The sequence below is a fragment of the Canis lupus genome, chromosome 1 (assembly GCF_048164855.1).
Source record: "Canis lupus baileyi chromosome 1, mCanLup2.hap1, whole genome shotgun sequence".
NCBI lineage: Eukaryota > Metazoa > Chordata > Mammalia > Carnivora > Canidae > Canis > Canis lupus.
The window spans coordinates 18,383,937-18,400,933 of NC_132838.1; the positions used below are offsets into that span (position 1 = coordinate 18,383,937).

General features: G+C 47.1%; 1 protein-coding gene across 12 annotated transcripts in view; it reads right to left on the reverse strand.

Annotated features, from left to right (window-relative positions):
• Positions 1 to 16,997, reverse strand: part of NEDD4L (NEDD4 like E3 ubiquitin protein ligase) — a 338,487-nt gene that overhangs the window by 12,782 nt on the left and 308,708 nt on the right. For all 12 annotated transcript variants that reach the window (XM_072822182.1, XM_072822146.1, XM_072822130.1 and 9 more), the window contains 6 exons: positions 16,199 to 16,320; positions 13,615 to 13,685; positions 11,966 to 12,061; positions 4,874 to 4,947; positions 2,342 to 2,402; positions 680 to 739 (listed from right to left, as the gene is read on the reverse strand). In XM_072822182.1, the coding sequence (XP_072678283.1) occupies positions 680 to 739; positions 2,342 to 2,402; positions 4,874 to 4,947; positions 11,966 to 12,061; positions 13,615 to 13,685; positions 16,199 to 16,320 (484 nt within the window). The remainder of the gene's footprint in view (positions 1 to 679; positions 740 to 2,341; positions 2,403 to 4,873; positions 4,948 to 11,965; positions 12,062 to 13,614; positions 13,686 to 16,198; positions 16,321 to 16,997) is intronic.

The window sequence follows — 16,997 nt, forward strand, 5'->3', positions numbered from 1 at the left end:
AAGGCTAGACTATGAGAAATGCTTCATCGGATACGTGGCCCGGACAAATGGGTAACAGTTTCTCCAGACACAGCCTTCCTCCTCCTATTTCTCTCAACACAACAAAGGGTGAGAGATCCCTGTGCTTTTTAAGTTGCTAGTTTTCATCTCGGTCAACACGAAGAAGCTGAAACAATCTAATACAAACTGCTTCCTGCTACGACCCTGTCATCTTCTGAAGTTGTTCCTTACTCAGTATAAACCAGGTCAGGTTCGTAGAGGCGTCTGTTCTATGGCCCCTGGTGCTCACTTCCTGGCAAAGGTCGCATTCAGCTACCACCGTGTGGAGCAGAGGTGCGGGACCTCACCCAGTCCAGCCTCGCAGGCAGCAGGCTGCCACCCAACTGGTGTCCCAACCATGACCCTATCAGAAGCAATTCTCCTTACCTGGTACACCTGGGCATGAACCCAACACAGCTCAGTGGGCCTCTATTTGCCTGGTGTGTCCAGAACGACCCTCTCCTGGGTGAGGAATGTACAGGTGGCTAAGCTCACTATTCCTTACTCTAAAATCCATGAACACACCCCATAAGAGAGAGTAGAATCCAGCCAAGCTTACTCCCTAGGACATTAGGACCAGAGAGTAATAAGATACCATTTAAAGAGATCTACTTTTACAGAAAATGTTTAAAATACAAACCTCCAGCTCATTTTCATCGAAAATTTTAATCAAATCAATAGGAAGCAGTTCTGTGAATCCCTGAAAGAAAAAAAAAATCCCCTTAAATACCCTCTTTCCTTGAAAGAGACAAATTTTACAGAAAAAATAGCCAGAACAAAACACATTCTTTGCTGATTTATATAAAAGCGATGGTATCCTGTAACTGTAGTTCTAATAAAAACAGCATAGTCACAAGGTAAAAATTTAGAAAAGTAGAATCTAGAAGGTTCAGGTATCTGAGCAATCTCAGAAACCCTCTGAAAATGTGGATGACTGTAGGCAGGCGCATTCCAAAACCATTTTATGAAACAGCTATGAGTCAGTGTGTCCTAAAACGTGTGAGCCACGGATGTGCAAGAGAACATGTTTAAAAATAAGGTACCGAAGGCACAGACGTGAGCTACATAAGGGGGCGGTGTGACCCAGTAGAGGAGAGAGGAGTGCTGAGAGCCTGTGCTAGCTCCCGAGTGAACCATGAACCCTGGGAGGTCAGGTGAGATGCTCTGTGCTGCTGGGCCTCGCAGGTATCTGGTTCTGAAAGTGGGATCACCGTGGTGGGGGCAGGGGTGCCAGGACCCTGCTTCCAGGGTTTCTTATGCAAACAAAGTATAAAACCTGCTGTCCTCTTGCAAGTCTAACTCACATTTCATGCTTTAAGTCCCTGAATTATTTTTGAGTGTTCTGCTGGGCCTAGAGCTTTACCGCAGGTGACCGAGCTGGGGCAAGCTGAGGAGAGCGTTGCCTAATGAGAACTCTGCACTGGTTCAGTGGAAATTCATACTGTGCACTTGGGGCTTCTTCCTACGTTCTCTTTACATAACTAAACCCGTTACCAAGACTTAAAAAGGAATTTTACTTTTGCCCAAAATGAACTTTTTTTAAAAAAAATTTATTTATTTGGGGTGGGGGGAGGGAGGAGGGAAAGAGAGAGCAGGGGGAGGTGGAGAGGAAGGGGGACAGGGAGAGAGGGAGAGGGGAAGGGAGAGGAGGGAGGGGGGAGAGAGGGGGAGCGGGGGAGGGGGAGCAGGAGGGGGAGGGAGGGGGGAGGGAGGGGGGAGGGGGAGGGAGAGGGGGAGGGGGAGGGAAGGGGAGAGAGGGGGAGGGGGGAGAGGGGGAGGGAGAGAGGGAGAAGCAGATTCTCCGCTGAGCAGGGAGCCTGACACAGGTCTCGATCCCAGGACCCTGGGATCATGACCTGAATGGAACGCAGAGGCTTCACCGGCGAAGCCACCCAGTTGCCCCCAAAAGGAACCCTTTTTAAAAATAATGAATCCCCCCCATGCTCTGTCAGGGGCCTGGGAGCATTGCTGACATTAAGTATTTGGATCTGAGGAGCATCTGCTTCACCCTCTAATGGGAGGAAAGCTGGCACAAGACGGCTCAGTAGAAGACAGAACCCAGCCTAAGAAAATGTGTTTTCTGTGGACCTGCGCTGAAGCTAAGTCTGCGAGGGACTCAGGCAGAAGCAGAGCAAGCAAAAGACACCAAGCAAAAGAAGCGTGGCTGAGGACCCCGGGCCGGGGCGGAGGTGTGAGCTGAGCAGGCCTGACCTCAGGTCAGGTGGTCACCCCCCCCCCCCCCGCTCCCCCACCCAGGGAGGACAGCCCTCCCCTCTCAACTTGCTGGGGGCAGACCACGTACCTCCAAGAAGGCGTTCATCTGCTTCTGGACCCTGTTCACAAACCTCCACTGGATGACTAAGCTGTGGGAGAAACGAGAGAGTGCTGAACCATCCTTGTCACCACGAGCGCCCTTTGTCTCCCGCCGCCTTCTCACCCACTGAGGGGAAGGCAGAGGAACCCCCCGCAACCAGCGGACAGAAGGCAGGGTCCAGAGCCTGGTTTACTCAGTAATTCTCTCAGGAGTTGCTGGGAAACCTAAAACCTCAGGATTTCAAAAATATTTTATGCCCCCTATCAAGCCTCAGTTTACGAAACTTGCATACGAATGTGACAACGTGGAGAAAAGGCATAAAAAAAATCGCGGAGTGTGAATACACAGGTGCATCGTACCTGTAGACACGTAAATGCACACATATACACATCCACCTGTGCAAAAACATGTACATAGATTTTGAAAAGGAGTATCCAGTACATTTTGTGACACATTTCACTCTAGTATCCGGTGTACTGGTTTTCAACGACACATAACTTGTTGGCAAAACACTAATCCTTTAATACTAAAATTGGAAGGATTAATGCCAAGACCTCTTTAACAGAAATGTACTGAAACCATTTTCTCTGTTACGATCTTTAGCGCACAGCAGAATTCAATGCCAGGCAAATCCGTGCTGGACTCCAGCTAAGGCATTTTGTCGTGAAATGGCACGAGGGTCTTGTCATAAAGGGCTCTCCCCTGGGAGGTGCCACTATGGCAACGGTCCGAGTCCCAGCCACACGAGGCATCACCGCACCCGGCAACCGTCACTGCATTCTTGCGCCAGGGGGACCCGTGTGTCAAGGGCAGGTGGAGACTTTAGTCATCCTTTCCTCTCCACTGAAGCCAGCTGAAACTCTAAGCCCACTCCCCACCAAATTTGTAACCTCAAAGAATTAAGTGCAAAGAATGAGGTATAATACGTATCACAACATCCAAACCCTCAGTCTTCTGACCCTCATCGCCCTCAGGGGCAGTGTTTTAAAAAATCCACGCAAAGCCTGAACTTTCTCTTGTTCTTCTTCTTTTTTTTTAAGATTTTATTTTTTATTTATTCATGAGAGACGAGAGAGACAGACAGAAACATAGGCAGAGGGAGAAGCAGGCTCAATGTGGGACTCGATCCCAGGGCCCCGGGATTATGCCCCGAGACCAAGGCAGATGCTTAACCACTGAGCCATCCAGGCGCCCCAAAGCCTATACTTTCAAATGAAGACAATGGCATCTGCCAAGGTGGTGTCCTGCCTGCTTAGATTGTCCAAATTCAGAACAAGTGTGCCAACCAATGTGAACAGGTAAGAACTATAGTATCTTATTTGTTTTTAGGCATAGCTAACTTTTAACTTGTGAGGCGGGGAGAAGTCCGCTATGTAAGACTGCGTGCTCTGTCAGCGTCTCTAAGCAGAGGCTCTAAGACTCTCCATTTCTCTCTAATGAGGGATAGGTCTTTATCTGTGGATGACCCTAAAAGATGCCAAGACTCTAGGCTGATTCTCCAAATTCAAGTCCTCTGACCAATTACGTTGAGAGAGGAGGGAACCAGCTTGTTGAAATAGAGCGCTGAGGGCAGACACGGAGCTCAGGCTGCTGTGGCAACCAGCAAGATGCAGAAACTGGGACCCAGAAACCAAACACTGCTACACTGACCTCATCCCTGTGCCAGGGCTGGCGAGGGAGATCCTAGTCAGGTGCTTGAAGCACACATATGTACCAAAGAGGAAAACGGAATGTGTCCAACAGACTAAAGTCTTCTAGCTAGTATAAATGCCCTAGGATTACCTAACAGTTGGATTTCCCAAAGATTAAACATTTTATTCCACCAACTGGGGCTGAGATTGGGTTAAGAAATTATAAACATCAGAAGTAACTCATTATGTCTGCATGTGTGAATTTTCCTAGCCATTTTGACTATTTTCCTCTATTTTCACTATGGAAAAAGAAGCCAGAAGAGAGATGAAATATTTTATTTCTGGTCATTCTTAATTTTACCCCACTGGTTGTTGACACTATGTTCCAATACGGCAAATCTCCATTTTTGAACACATAAGCACATACTCTAAGAGCATGTTTGCTGTATTACTTAATACTGTACACGTTTTTCTCCTTTCTTGACGCCTTTATAAGTAAGGCAGCTCACTGAAGATATGCTACAAGTCAAACATTCCATCTTAAAATTTGACTTCTGGGACACCTGGGTGGCTCAGCGGTTAAGCATATACCTTGGACTCAGGGCATGATCCTGGAGACCCGGGATCGATGCCCACATCTGGCTCTCTGTGAGGAGCTTGCTTCTCCCTCTGCCTGTGTCTCTGCCTCTGTTTCTGTGTCTCTCATGAATAAATAAATCTTAAAAAAAAATAAAATTTGACTTCCTATTAGCCCAAGCCAGAAAGGAACTCAGATTGTTGAGAGCATGTCCACCACAACAGTCATGAGCTGTTTTGTTTCATTAAGGGACATAAACCAAACAGGCTGCTCAGTTTAGTGAGAAAAAGCTGTAAATATGTGTATACGTACTCAATATATTCTCTCTTGTTTTCATTTGTCACCATTATTTCTGACCCATTGGGCTTCAGATCCACTTGATAGGTCTGTAATTGCAAAGATAAAACAATGATCACCATCATGACGTTATTTTCCACATTACGGAGTAATAATGTCTTACTACGGAAGGCAGATAAGCAAAATTCATTCAGAAAGATTTCCTAGCAAATGGGCTCTGTATACAAAAGAATATCTAATGAGATTTTAAATTGTTGAGATGTTACACATTTAAAGATGTTAACAAAGGTGAATTATTTTGCAGTTATTTAGGAGTTTTAATTATTCTTCATACATTACCAACAGTGGAGAAGAGCATCTATTATCAAGAAATTATGCTTAATAGAAAAGACAGGATATGTTCATCAAGACTACAGAGATCCAGATTCTCATGCACTTAGTTTCTGAAAATTAGATTTTATAATCATAAAAAAAAAAAAGATGCATGGCTTTGTTTCTTCCAAAGATTTATTTGGGGGGGGGGGGGAGAGAGAGAGAGAGAGAGAGAGAGAGAGAGAGAGAGAATATGAATGTGTACGTCAGCAGAGGGGCTGAAGGAGAGAATCTTCAAGCAGACTTGGGGCTCAATCCCAGGACCCACAAGATCACAACCTGGGCCGAAACCAAGAGTCAGATGCTCAACTCTTTGAGCCACCCGGTGCCCCATGGATTTTCTTTCAAAAATGCAAAATGCAGGGACTTAAAAAAAAAAAAAAAAGGCAGCTTCAAAAGCAAAGCTGAGGGATGGATTTACCTGGTGTTCCGAGAAGCCTGGCCTCCTATGTGTGTGCAGACCCCCCCCCCCACCCCCCGGACAAGCTCCCTCCTGCAGGGCCACCGAGGATTGGGAACAAAGTGGCTGAAAACCAGCGTGGCCTTCTGTGCTTCAGGCCGGCCCTAGAAAGCGATACCCAGCAGAAGCCAAGGGAGGGAGGGACCCTCATTTTTTTTTTTTAAATAAAGTCTACTCTCGTAGAAATTTTAATGAAACAAAAAAAGGAAAAAAATCCCCCCCCCTCCCGCAAGCCTCCTATCTATTTGAAGAAAGCCGCACGGATGTTTTGCGGGGATCCCCTCCGGTCTTTTCCCCGCGTGACTATTTCAGGGGGCACACCAGCCCGCGGGGGAGGTTTTCCAGACTAAGTTTCAGGGTCACGCCGTCACGGGGGAGAAGGGCTTCGGGGCTGCGAGGACACGTGCTGCTCGGGCAGCGGACGGCCGGTGCCGCGCCTCCTGGGCCCCCAGGCCGGGGACAGCAGGGCCCCCGAGACCTCCAGCGGCTGGGGGTGAGGGGGTCTGGCCTTTCCGCCCCGGACAGATCGCCGCTCTACGAGCCACTTCAACTCCTCGCCGCCCCCCACGCGGGTTCCGGATGCACGTCCCTCGTTACCGTCTTGCTCGGCTCCCAGGCGCTGCCCTCACCCCTGCCCGGCCCCGGGTCACGGCCACGCGCGGCAGCTTCGCCGGGGACGTGGGGCCTTCCTTGGGGTAAAACCTCTTCGGAGGTTCGCGGCCGGGATCTGTTGATACGCCGCATTTTTAAACAAGCCCCCGATGGCTTTTCCTTTCCCTCCCCAGAGGCTGTCACGCCGTTCCCTTTGGGTGGCCGAGTCCCCCGTCGGATCCACGCCAAACGAGCACAGTTCTGGGGGCCGAGAGGCGTGCAGCCCAGGTCGCGACCCTGAGTCTGTTCCGGGGGCTGTGGGGACGAGAGCACCTGGGGGCCTCCCGGAGCCACACCCGACGACAGAGGGGCAGCGAGCCCGCACTGCCAACGCCAGGGACACTGTTCCTCCCTCCGCTGCTGGTGGGGGCTTAATTGCTTCAACCGTTTGGGAAGAGAGTTCGGCAACGGGCATCAAATTGTAATGCACAGCATCCCTGGTCGTAATACTTCCTCTTCTAGAATTTATTCCAAGCGGAAAAACTGGTCAGATGCACAAGATGTATATGCCAAGATTACAATCGTCCTGCTGCCCGTGGAATCGGGGGGCCACAGAATGGTACACACGACATTTCCTGACACAGAAAGGCACTTGGGGTATATTAAGTTAGAAGCGTACGCATCATACAATTCCGTTCTGTAAAGATAAAAAAGTCCTGTGTGCATGTGCTTACCGGGAGTAATTCCGGAAGACAGAAATCAAAATTTTAATCGTGAATGTTCTCTGGGTGGTAGGAACCACGGATGACCTTTATGTATTTTTATTGTACTGGCTTTATGTTTACTACTGACGTTATTAGTATTTTGTCATCAGATAAACGAATACAATTGTTTTTGAAAGAAAAAAAAGGGGGGGGACCCCACTCTCTGAGTTAAGTAAGGAGGTCAAGCAAGCCGTCCGTGGGCAGCCGTCTAGTTTTGTGGTTGACCCTGACTGCGGGTCTCTTGGGGAGGCGGGCTGGGGGTGCTCAGGGCAGGCCCCAGGTCCTGCTCCCAGGGCCTGGCAACCAGTGTCCCAGCTCAAGCTTTCAAGGGTCCGTCTCCATCCTGCTTGGGCTTCTCACAGAAAACATCTTGAATGGGTGGCAGCGGCTGCTCCAATTCCACGTTTTAAAGTGGCTGCCAAGGGCCAGACACAGACAGCGGCCTGTGGCCCAGGTGCAGTGCTGGGCTCACATAATGGTCCCCGTGAGGCAGGTGCTACTCTCTCTGTTTCCTCGCTGAGAGGGAGACCGATTGGGAGGCGGAGCGCGGCTTCCTGCCACCCCACGGCTCCCCACTGCACTGAAAACGTACTTCCTCTGTTACACCTGCTTCTGGGCCAGGGTCATCGTTGTCTTGTGTCTGAGCTCAAGGACCCAATACGAAGGACACCAACACAGTGCTTGTACCCAGGAGGTGCTCCGTCTGTGCTTCTGGAAAAATCCATTTAAGTCAACTAGCCTGAGGATGATGTTATCTCTCTTCTTCATAAAGACTATGAACTAGATCAGAGGAAGCTATGAGGAGATGTGACTCACAGAACTAGGCCCTCCTCTTGGCAGGTTACAACTTCGGATTTAACATCCCCCAGATCTTGCAGAGATGCCTTATGTCCAGTGTCCGAGCAGTTTGCCGAGGAATCGTGTGGATCCTATCAAGTAAGTTGGACGTGGACAGAGCAAGGTCCAGCTGCCTGCTGCCCCAACCTTGGATGCTGTTTGCTGTGGGCCAGCAGCCACCTGCTGAGAGGACACGTGCCCCACGATCCCTGTGGGATGAGCGTCAGGCGCTAGGCCTCCCTCATCCTCGCCAGCCTCTCCAAGCAGACATGAACGTGAGCCATGGTACTGAGGCAGCTGAGCCAACCTGCCCTTCTCCTGCAGTCTCCTCCAGGTGTCATCTCTCTAGCTCCTTGACCTGGTCTTTGAGGAGCCAGAGCCTCTGACATTCCCGGAGCCCCCTCCACAGTCGGCTCCTGGTCTGGTTCTTTCCAGCTGCAGCCACAACCTTGCCCGGTTGCTCACCTTCCTTCCTACATCCAGTTTCTGCCTTTCATCATTCCCTTCCCCAATGCAGTTTCTTAGCATTTTTTTTTTTAAATTTTCACCCCTTAAGAGCTCTTTTAGGCCCCCTCCTCTCTCCCTGCCCTTTTCTTCCCAGTAAATCTTAATAAACAGATCCACCGGACACTTGAGTACATACTGTGGCCTTCTAGGAACACCACAAACCACTGTAATAGCTGAGACCTTTCTGTTCTCCAAGAACTAGTTTTTACCCCCTCGGGGGTGAACACCCCAGCAGAGAATGCATGCCTTAACCTAATATATGCAAGGTCCTAAAGAATTTTCCTGCAGGCTGCAGCCCATTGTTTACCCCTCTATTGCACAGGTTTGTAAGAGTTCTCACTTCTCTGGTCTTCAAGGCAATCTGATCAGATGCTGATCTGAACCGACAATAAAGACTTTCTACTGATTACAGCTCTGAAAGTGCCTCCTCCTGCAGGGTATGGGTGCATATGTGTGCACAAGTGCCTGGTTTATGCTTTCTGCTTAGCATAGGATGACTGTTCAAATATTGAAATCTATTCATCTGAGACACTCAACTCACAGTGAGGCCCCAGAAACCAGCAGCTCCAAATTCTCATCAACCAGAAAGAAAACACTGCACGATCATGACCACAGCTGGAGTTTCTTTCTGTGAAATGACAGCCACCACCCAACTTGATGGTCTGATGTTTTGAGAATTGAAAAAACACTGCTAATAGCACAAGGAAGGGCAGCTGCATGTGCACTCCATGTGTGGCAACTCCATGCCATTGAAGAAATGACAACGTTCTGGCCAGAGGGAGGCCTGAGCTTCCTCTTGGGTTAAAGTCAATGGCAATGCACAGTCAACAGTTTTGCAGAGGGCTGGAAGAGGGGAGAGGCTTGCACATCAGTGGATGCCCACGCTGGCTCAACTGCTCTGTTGAGAGTGTCTCCCCAGTACCAGGCTCTGTGCATGTGCGTGCGTAGTGGCGAGATGCACACCCAGTGATGACACCAACAGGCTGCACTTAATGCCCAACACCTAGTCATACAAATAAATGCACAGTTATCTATGCTATATGCCACAGGGAGACATGGACATACTCTGAAGTATTATGGCCTGGGGTCAGGGTCCAGCTCCTTGAGGAAGGGATGTCTAACCACAGGTGGGAGGCAGTATGTTCCCAAAAGATAGGATGGCATGAGCAAAGGTCCTGAGGCCAGAAGGAACTTGGAGTGTTCAAGAAGTTCAGTGAGACCATACCCAGAGAGCAAGAGGGGCAGCTCTGTGATGCAAAATGCATCTGGAGACAGGGCAGATGGGGTCTGACCATGTGGGACCTCATGGGGCCAATCAATGATCTGGATCTTTATCCTTCAAAGTTTCTGGCAGAGGAACGATAGGCCAATTCTTACATCCTGAAAGGCTGGGCCACTCTGCCATTACAGGAGGCCAAGGTGGCTATAAAAGCCCAGCTAGGAGTCCATGAGACAAGACTGTAGCTTAGACTTGGGTGTTGGAAGAATGGGAAGGGAGAACAGATGGATTTGAGAAGTATCCAGGAGTTAAAATGAACAGGGCTTGGGGACAGACTGGAAATGGGAGATGTGATCAGAAAGTGGCTGCTTAATTTACTCTAAAGTTCTTCCCAGGATGCAAGAGAGATAACACTAGCTCCCTGTTAATCAGCTTAGCTCTCTAAAAAGGGGAGGCAGTAGTTTAACAAACAGGGCACCTAATTGTTCTCTTACTCCCCCTGTGAGCCTGTTTTGATTACTACATTACTCTACCTGATTCAATCCAAAAGGCAGAGGAGCCTACAGCACTAAATGAGGAGGTCTGAGAACTCTTTTTAATGAATAATTGATATGAACTATAATGATCATCAAAATCTTTATTAGAGGTCTACTTAAAAATCCAAACATCTTGTGTTTGGTTGTCATTTATTAGGCAGAAACAGTTCCATCTAACTGTGACTAAGGAAGCTTTCCTAGTTCATTTGCTTCCAGCACTGGCATTGCTAACGTCTTCTGAACTGTGCTGTTAGTCATATGGTTTTCTATAAGTGGATATAAGGTTTTTTTTTTTTTTTTTTGCAGTCGACACACAAGATCAATATTAAGTCTTCCTTGGTTCTTTATTTCTACTCCTTTCTCCATGTGTTAAAAATGAAAGGAAGACACAGTTCCAGGAGAACTATCCATGTGTTACCCTTTGAAAATTGGCAGTTAAGACCCTTACATAGGTCCAGCTTAAAAAACGAAGTCACAGCAACTATTTTGTTTTCTCACACTTGGAGCTTCTGTTACAACATTATTAACAGGGTGAAGAAAAAAAACCCCTAGATTAGTGCCATTCATTCATTTGCTCAATAAGCTTTCAGTAGGTCTCAGCAGCAGCTGAGTGCAGGCAATACCCACGTTGGCTCACAGGACATAGCAGGTGGGAGATGATTAAGGGACAGCCTGAGAGAGTTACGGGAGGGGAGATGACAAGGAGCAGGAATGCAGAGGGTGACCCCAGACAGGGACCTGGCCCTGCGGACAAGTTATAGGACGACGCTATGCTTGTTGTGGTGAGCAGATGGAGCGGTCAAAAGACAAGGCTAAAGGTAGGCAGTGCTAGGTCATAAGCTAGGCTTAAAAAAAAGGTTTCAGACTGAAGGTCACAGGAGGGTCAACAAAGAATTTTTAAGTAGACAAACTGCACGTCTGTGTTTGTTTTCTAAGACAGTGAACCCAAGAGGGCAGGCACCGGATTTCCTAGCTTCACCCATACAACTGAGTACTGCAATGTAAAGCGACAGGTATTTTTTGATAGCGGAGAACACTTTTAATAACCTCTGAAGCAAGAAGGAAGATCAGTTTCATTTTCCATATGGCAACCCTTCACAGACAGGCTCCACGATCTCATTAATTTCAAGGTCATGCAGATTTGCTCTGGGAGATGGGAACTGTCTTTGGGCTTTGTGAAAGGGCAGGTAGCAGGGTTGGGTAACACCGTGAGCAGACCGCCTGAAAAGCCCTGTTATCATTAGGGACAAATGAATTAAAAGTTTAGGGTTTAAGACAAACGTACTCTAAGGAACTTTAGGATGGTGATGAGAATTCCAAGCAGGCAATTTTATCTTTGAGACTGACCTTTATGGTGAATTCAGCCTAATGACAGTGTGGGCACAGAGCCAGAAGGGAATGCTAGAAAAATCCAAGCCTGCTGAGCCCCCCACAAGACAGTTTTCACTGTGACCACAGAACCATTAAAGGCACCCCCAACATCACCTAACCAGCCCATGTACTTATACCGCTAAGTAAACATGCTATTTTTGAAGTACTTAAATTCTAAAACCAAGGTCCAAATGTTCACATTCTGATTTGCTTTAGGTATGAAGGAGATGGGCTTCAGGCCCTAGAGGACTGAGGATCTCTAACTTTGGGGGTTGTGATCAGAACTTAGCTTCTTGGCAGGATAAGGAGGTGCTGATACAATGAGATGCTAATTAACATGTGAAGCTCTCAGAGGTGGTTTTAATTTCCAGCAGAGTCCTGTTACAGCCCTTCTGCGAAGAAGCAAAGACTAAATGTCAAGGAGGGAATCCTGGGGAGGCCTGCACGTACCTGCCCAAAGTTTTCTTCATCGATACAGAACATGAGGTCCAGTTCAGTAGGATCATTTTCCAAGATCCATTTCAAAGAGTTGTAATATTCACTATCCTAAAAGAAATGACACAGAAATTAAATACAAACTCCCCACATACAAACTCATTTGACTTCTTCAAATAATTAAGTCCTTCTAACGTAATTCCCTTCAGAATGCTCAAGAATTACTTCGTCACTAATAGGTTTCCTGCTCTGCTCCAAACCTACTCTTCTCCTTCAATTTAAAACACAAACCAAACCAAAAAAGTGTTTTGGTACTAACAGGGGATTGGACTTGAATCCTGCCTTCTGTAAAGCGTAGAGGAAGCAATCTGCCCTGGCTTGGCAGAAATAACTTATCAAGTTGAACATGGAGAGATCAATATACTTCCTATCTTTTAAGGGTGAAAACATCAGAGGAAAACAGGAAAGACAGAAAATGTTCTACTTTAAATACCAATGATTTTATACCCCTTTCCTGTGCTTTGGTTGCTCTCTGCAAGTCCCATAAGCAAACAGGAAGGTTGCTCTGGTGTCAAAGCCAGAACACAAGCCACAAGGCCCTGGGCTCGTCTCTCTTGGGGCAGGCCCGGAGGCTCCACCACTGTGGATGGGCCGGACAGGCTCTGGGAAGGCAAGAGAGAATGTGTGCACCGACCATCAACAGGTGGGTATAAGATTTAGACTTTAAAAGAAATGTCTATGTTCCTAGCAGAGATGATGAGCAGGAACCCGACTGATGCTGGTAGACAATGAGAACATGGCTCATACGCCCAACTATATAAGAGACACCATCAACACTACACCAGGGCCAAGGCAATGCAGGTGCTTTCTGATCAGGAGACAGGATATGAAAGCAGAGCTGCAAATATCCCAAAGGGACAAAGAGCTTCCTGATGGCCCTGTGAGTGCGCAGGCACTCAGGCAAACACCCACATGCTCGACTGGAGCTCCATGGTGTGGGGCTATGGGTAAAGTAAAAGAAAAACAGAAGCAAAAGATACGTTATGAGAAGAGTTCATTTTCGTTTGTATAGAAAATCCTTTCAACCCTAAAATGGTGAACCTGGATAAAATGAGTAAGTTGAATGCAATGTGAAAGCCCGAATCACTTTGCAGAGTGTGTCTCCTGGCATCATTTTCTAACTGAGTTCATCCCGTCCCCTGGACCATACTGGTCACTTCCACATCTGGGGTGATGGTAAATGCTCTTCCCTCCCTTTGTCTGTTTTCTGGCCTGTGCTCCTGCCATTTTTTGAGATCAAAAAACAGAGGGAGACCAGATGGATCTCTAAACAATCGTATTATTAGTTTTCGATGGAGAGCAGGAGCTGCAGTGAGATCCCCACATGACCCTCGGATTTAATTTGGTTAAACCAGTTCTGGGTTAAGTTAGGTGGCCGAGATCTGTGTCTGCCCACCTCAAGCACCACCGAATCTAGGAAATGTGAACAACGATTTACTTATTATAAAAGCCAGGGAGAGCAATTAACTCCTTGGACAAATCAATGTTCCCTGTTCATAGCGAATGACGACACCCACAAAAATCACTGCGACTACAGCGTGGTCTCAGCTACCTCTCTTGAAGGTGGCCCGTGACGCCCATGGGAGCGATCTATATTCACTTACCACAGATTCCATGTCATTCAGAGTTATCTGCTTTCCCAACATCATTTTGTAAAACGGTCTAATGAAGAAACCTAAGATATGGTGGAAAACCAGGGGTTAGTTTCAAAGCTTTGATACTGCTGTGCATCAGAGCATGAAATAAAAAACTAAGCTGCCCGCAGGTTGGATGAGAGGCCAGGCCTGGCCTAGGGGAAGGCAGGGCTCAGGAAAGGGAGAGAGTACAGCACGGAGGGAAAAAGAGCTTCTTGAAGGCCAAGCAGGTGTCTGCAGCTCAAACAAGCCACATGAGCGGGAGAACAAAGGAGAAGTAGAGGGTAAGGAGCCCTGGCGAGGACAGGCCGCGAGGGGTCTGGGGAGCGCACAGCCCACAGGGGGTGCTGGAGAGTCAGGCTGCCGCCTGGGGACCGGGTGTCCTGGAAAAGCCAGGTGAAAATTCACCTGCACTTGGGGATCACTGCTTGGGCAGTAATGGGGAGACAATCAGGAAGGGGGCAAGAGGGGAACAAGGGTGACCACCCAGAAGGCTGTGCTGTCTTCCGGGGGAGGGGGAGTGCACAGGATCTGCGGGGGGTGGGGAGGTGGGGCTCCCCTTCTGGCCTTACACACCTGTGGGCCCTCTGGTTCTCGACTCCAGAATTCCCAGGCACACTGCTCTCCCCTCTGTGGCAGTCTCCTCCTCCCTGCTGTGTTCCTGCCTCTCTCCACTCCTCCTCTCACAAAAGCCTTGGCTCTCTAGTGACCCCAGCTCCTAAATGCCTACTCCTACCCCACCCTCGAGGTGTGGCACAGGTCCACTCCCCAGACCCTCCTGCCAGGCTGCCTTCTCCTCCCACGCTCCCTCTTCCTACAGGCCCCCATTCTTCTGCTCCTCACCCATTCGCCCATCCCCTCCCACAGAACTGAAGTTCACTGAGGCCAAGATCTTATCTTCTTTCTAGATTTCTCTGCAGCAACTAAGAATGTCTTCTCACTTGGCAGAAGGTAAATAAACAGACCTTTAAGAAGGCTGAAATGGATCTACACAAGCTAAAATAATCTATGGTGTAACTCCCAAGTCGCAGAATTAAAATATGTTTATATACACACACACACCACTGTGTGTGTGTGTGTGTGTGTGTGTGTGTGTGTATATATATATATAAAATACATAAATAATGAGTGCAGTTTCTTTCTAATCAGGAAAAAAAATGTTTACTTTCCCCACCAAAAATAAAACATGAAATAAGTGGATCAAAATCAGCTAGCAATTACCAGTGAAGATATATTAAAGGGAGAAGTACAGAGGGGCCATCAATTATTCACTGGAATAGCTAAAGTTCCACAAACAATTAACATAATTACTCAGAAAACCTCATTTTCTATGGTAATTATAATTTTGACCTCAAATATTACTCTCTGCTCTCTATCTTCAACTGTGTTATGCCCACATTCTTCAAAAATAGATATTTTAATTTTTAAATTTTTTTTATAGATTTTATTTATTCATGAGAGACACAGAGAGAGGCAGAGACACAGGCAGAGGGAGAAGCAGGCTCCTCGAGGGGAGCTCAATGTGGGACTTGATCCCAGGACCCTGGGATCTGAGCCAAAGGACCTCAAAGGACCTACCTGAGCCAAAGGTAGATGCTCAACCACTGAGCCATCCAGGCCCCGCCCAAAATAGATTTTTAAAAAGATTTTATTTATTTATTAGAGAGAGAGTGAATGTGCACACTCACAGGGGGACAAGCAGAGTGAGAAGGAAAAGCAGACTCCTCACTGAGCACAGAGCCCTTTGTGGGGCTCGATTTCATGACCCTGAGATCATGACCTGAGCCAAAAGCAAGAGTCTGATGTTTAACCAACTGAGCCACCCAGGTTCCTCCTTCAAAAATATTTCTGACTCCACTTCCTCACTGATGGATTTCTGTAATCCCCCCTTCCAGTCAGTACTCCTGAAGTAATGGAATCCAGAAGAGGTGTCTACTATTAATCAGCCTACGGATCCAGCCAGGGAAGAAGTCTGACTTCTAACTCCGAGGTTACCTTGAAGTTCCTTCCCTGACTTATATGCTCTAAATAATAATGAGATTCTTTTGTGCCATCTGTTTAAGCAGTGATCTCAGGGTCAAGGTCTTCACTAACTTCTAGCATTGCTTTGAAATTATTTACAATCCCTTCACATTAAAAAATAATAATCTGAGGACAAAGAGAACAATAGCAGGATATTGGGTGGATGAGATCATTTTCATTAACTTTTCAATTAGCTTTTCCATCTGTCACCAAATCTACCTCTTGCTAAAAAAAAAAAAAAAAGTTACTCTGGATAGCAGAAAATGTGCAAATACAGAATGTTCTGTGCTTCACACTGTCAGTTAAAAAAATTTTTTTTGAAACTGTAGACACTATGTCTTCAGTGCTCAAATTAGGATGACACCAGGGAAAAGCACCTTTTATAGGCAAACCATAAAACTAATTTATCGAATTCTAGAGAAATCAGTGAAACTTTTGCTTAAAATTGTGATGTGAAAGATATGAAGCCTAATAAGGAACCACAAACAGCAATGTCCCATTTTGGTTCCTTTGTGACATGTCAGTAACTTACCATCTAGAAGTTTCCCATGAAATACTGCCAGACCAGCAACTCTTCCAATAAAAGTGAAATAGGACAAATGGTCTTCATTACAGAGGCCTGAATTGGGATTGATCTGAAGTGTGTAGTTGTCCCTTTGGGGAGGGATAGAAGGGAAAAGCACAATCATACTTTTAAATAAGAAATGCAAGAATGTGAATTCTCCTTTGCCACCTGTCATTAGACTTGCACAGTGCACCTGCGAACATTCTGTACCCAATGGGACAAGGCATAAGCTAGAGGACATGACTCACTGTCTAGTTAGTCCCTTTGTGACCCATTGAGGTCTAACAGAACAGTTACATTTCTTACGTTACACTTCAAGAAACTGTTCATATTTGAGTACTTTTTGCTCTACAGAAATGTCAGTTTCATATGGTTTAGGCGAATATCTTGGGAGGATGAGAAATGCCGTCTAACACAGAGGAACCATGTGTGGATTCCCAATGACATGAGTACCGCGTTTTCTCTGTGAGGATGAGGGTTAATTCCTTTGGGAGACTTTTGGTTTGGAGATTCAAGTTTTTCTGATGGACCCAACCCTTGGTCCGACCAGCGCACACTGCCCTGAAAGGTGCCCTCCCCCTCCCCCACTCAACAAGGGCACTGGTAGCAGCATTTGGTGTCTCAACACTGCAAACCTCAAAATGTTCACATGTATCTAATCACCATTTTTTGGTCTCAAAATCTTGAGATCAGTTGGTTTCAAATGGGGCTTCATAGATTCCCCTGGCATGGAGGTGGTGGTGGTGGTGTCTCTCTCTCTCTCTCT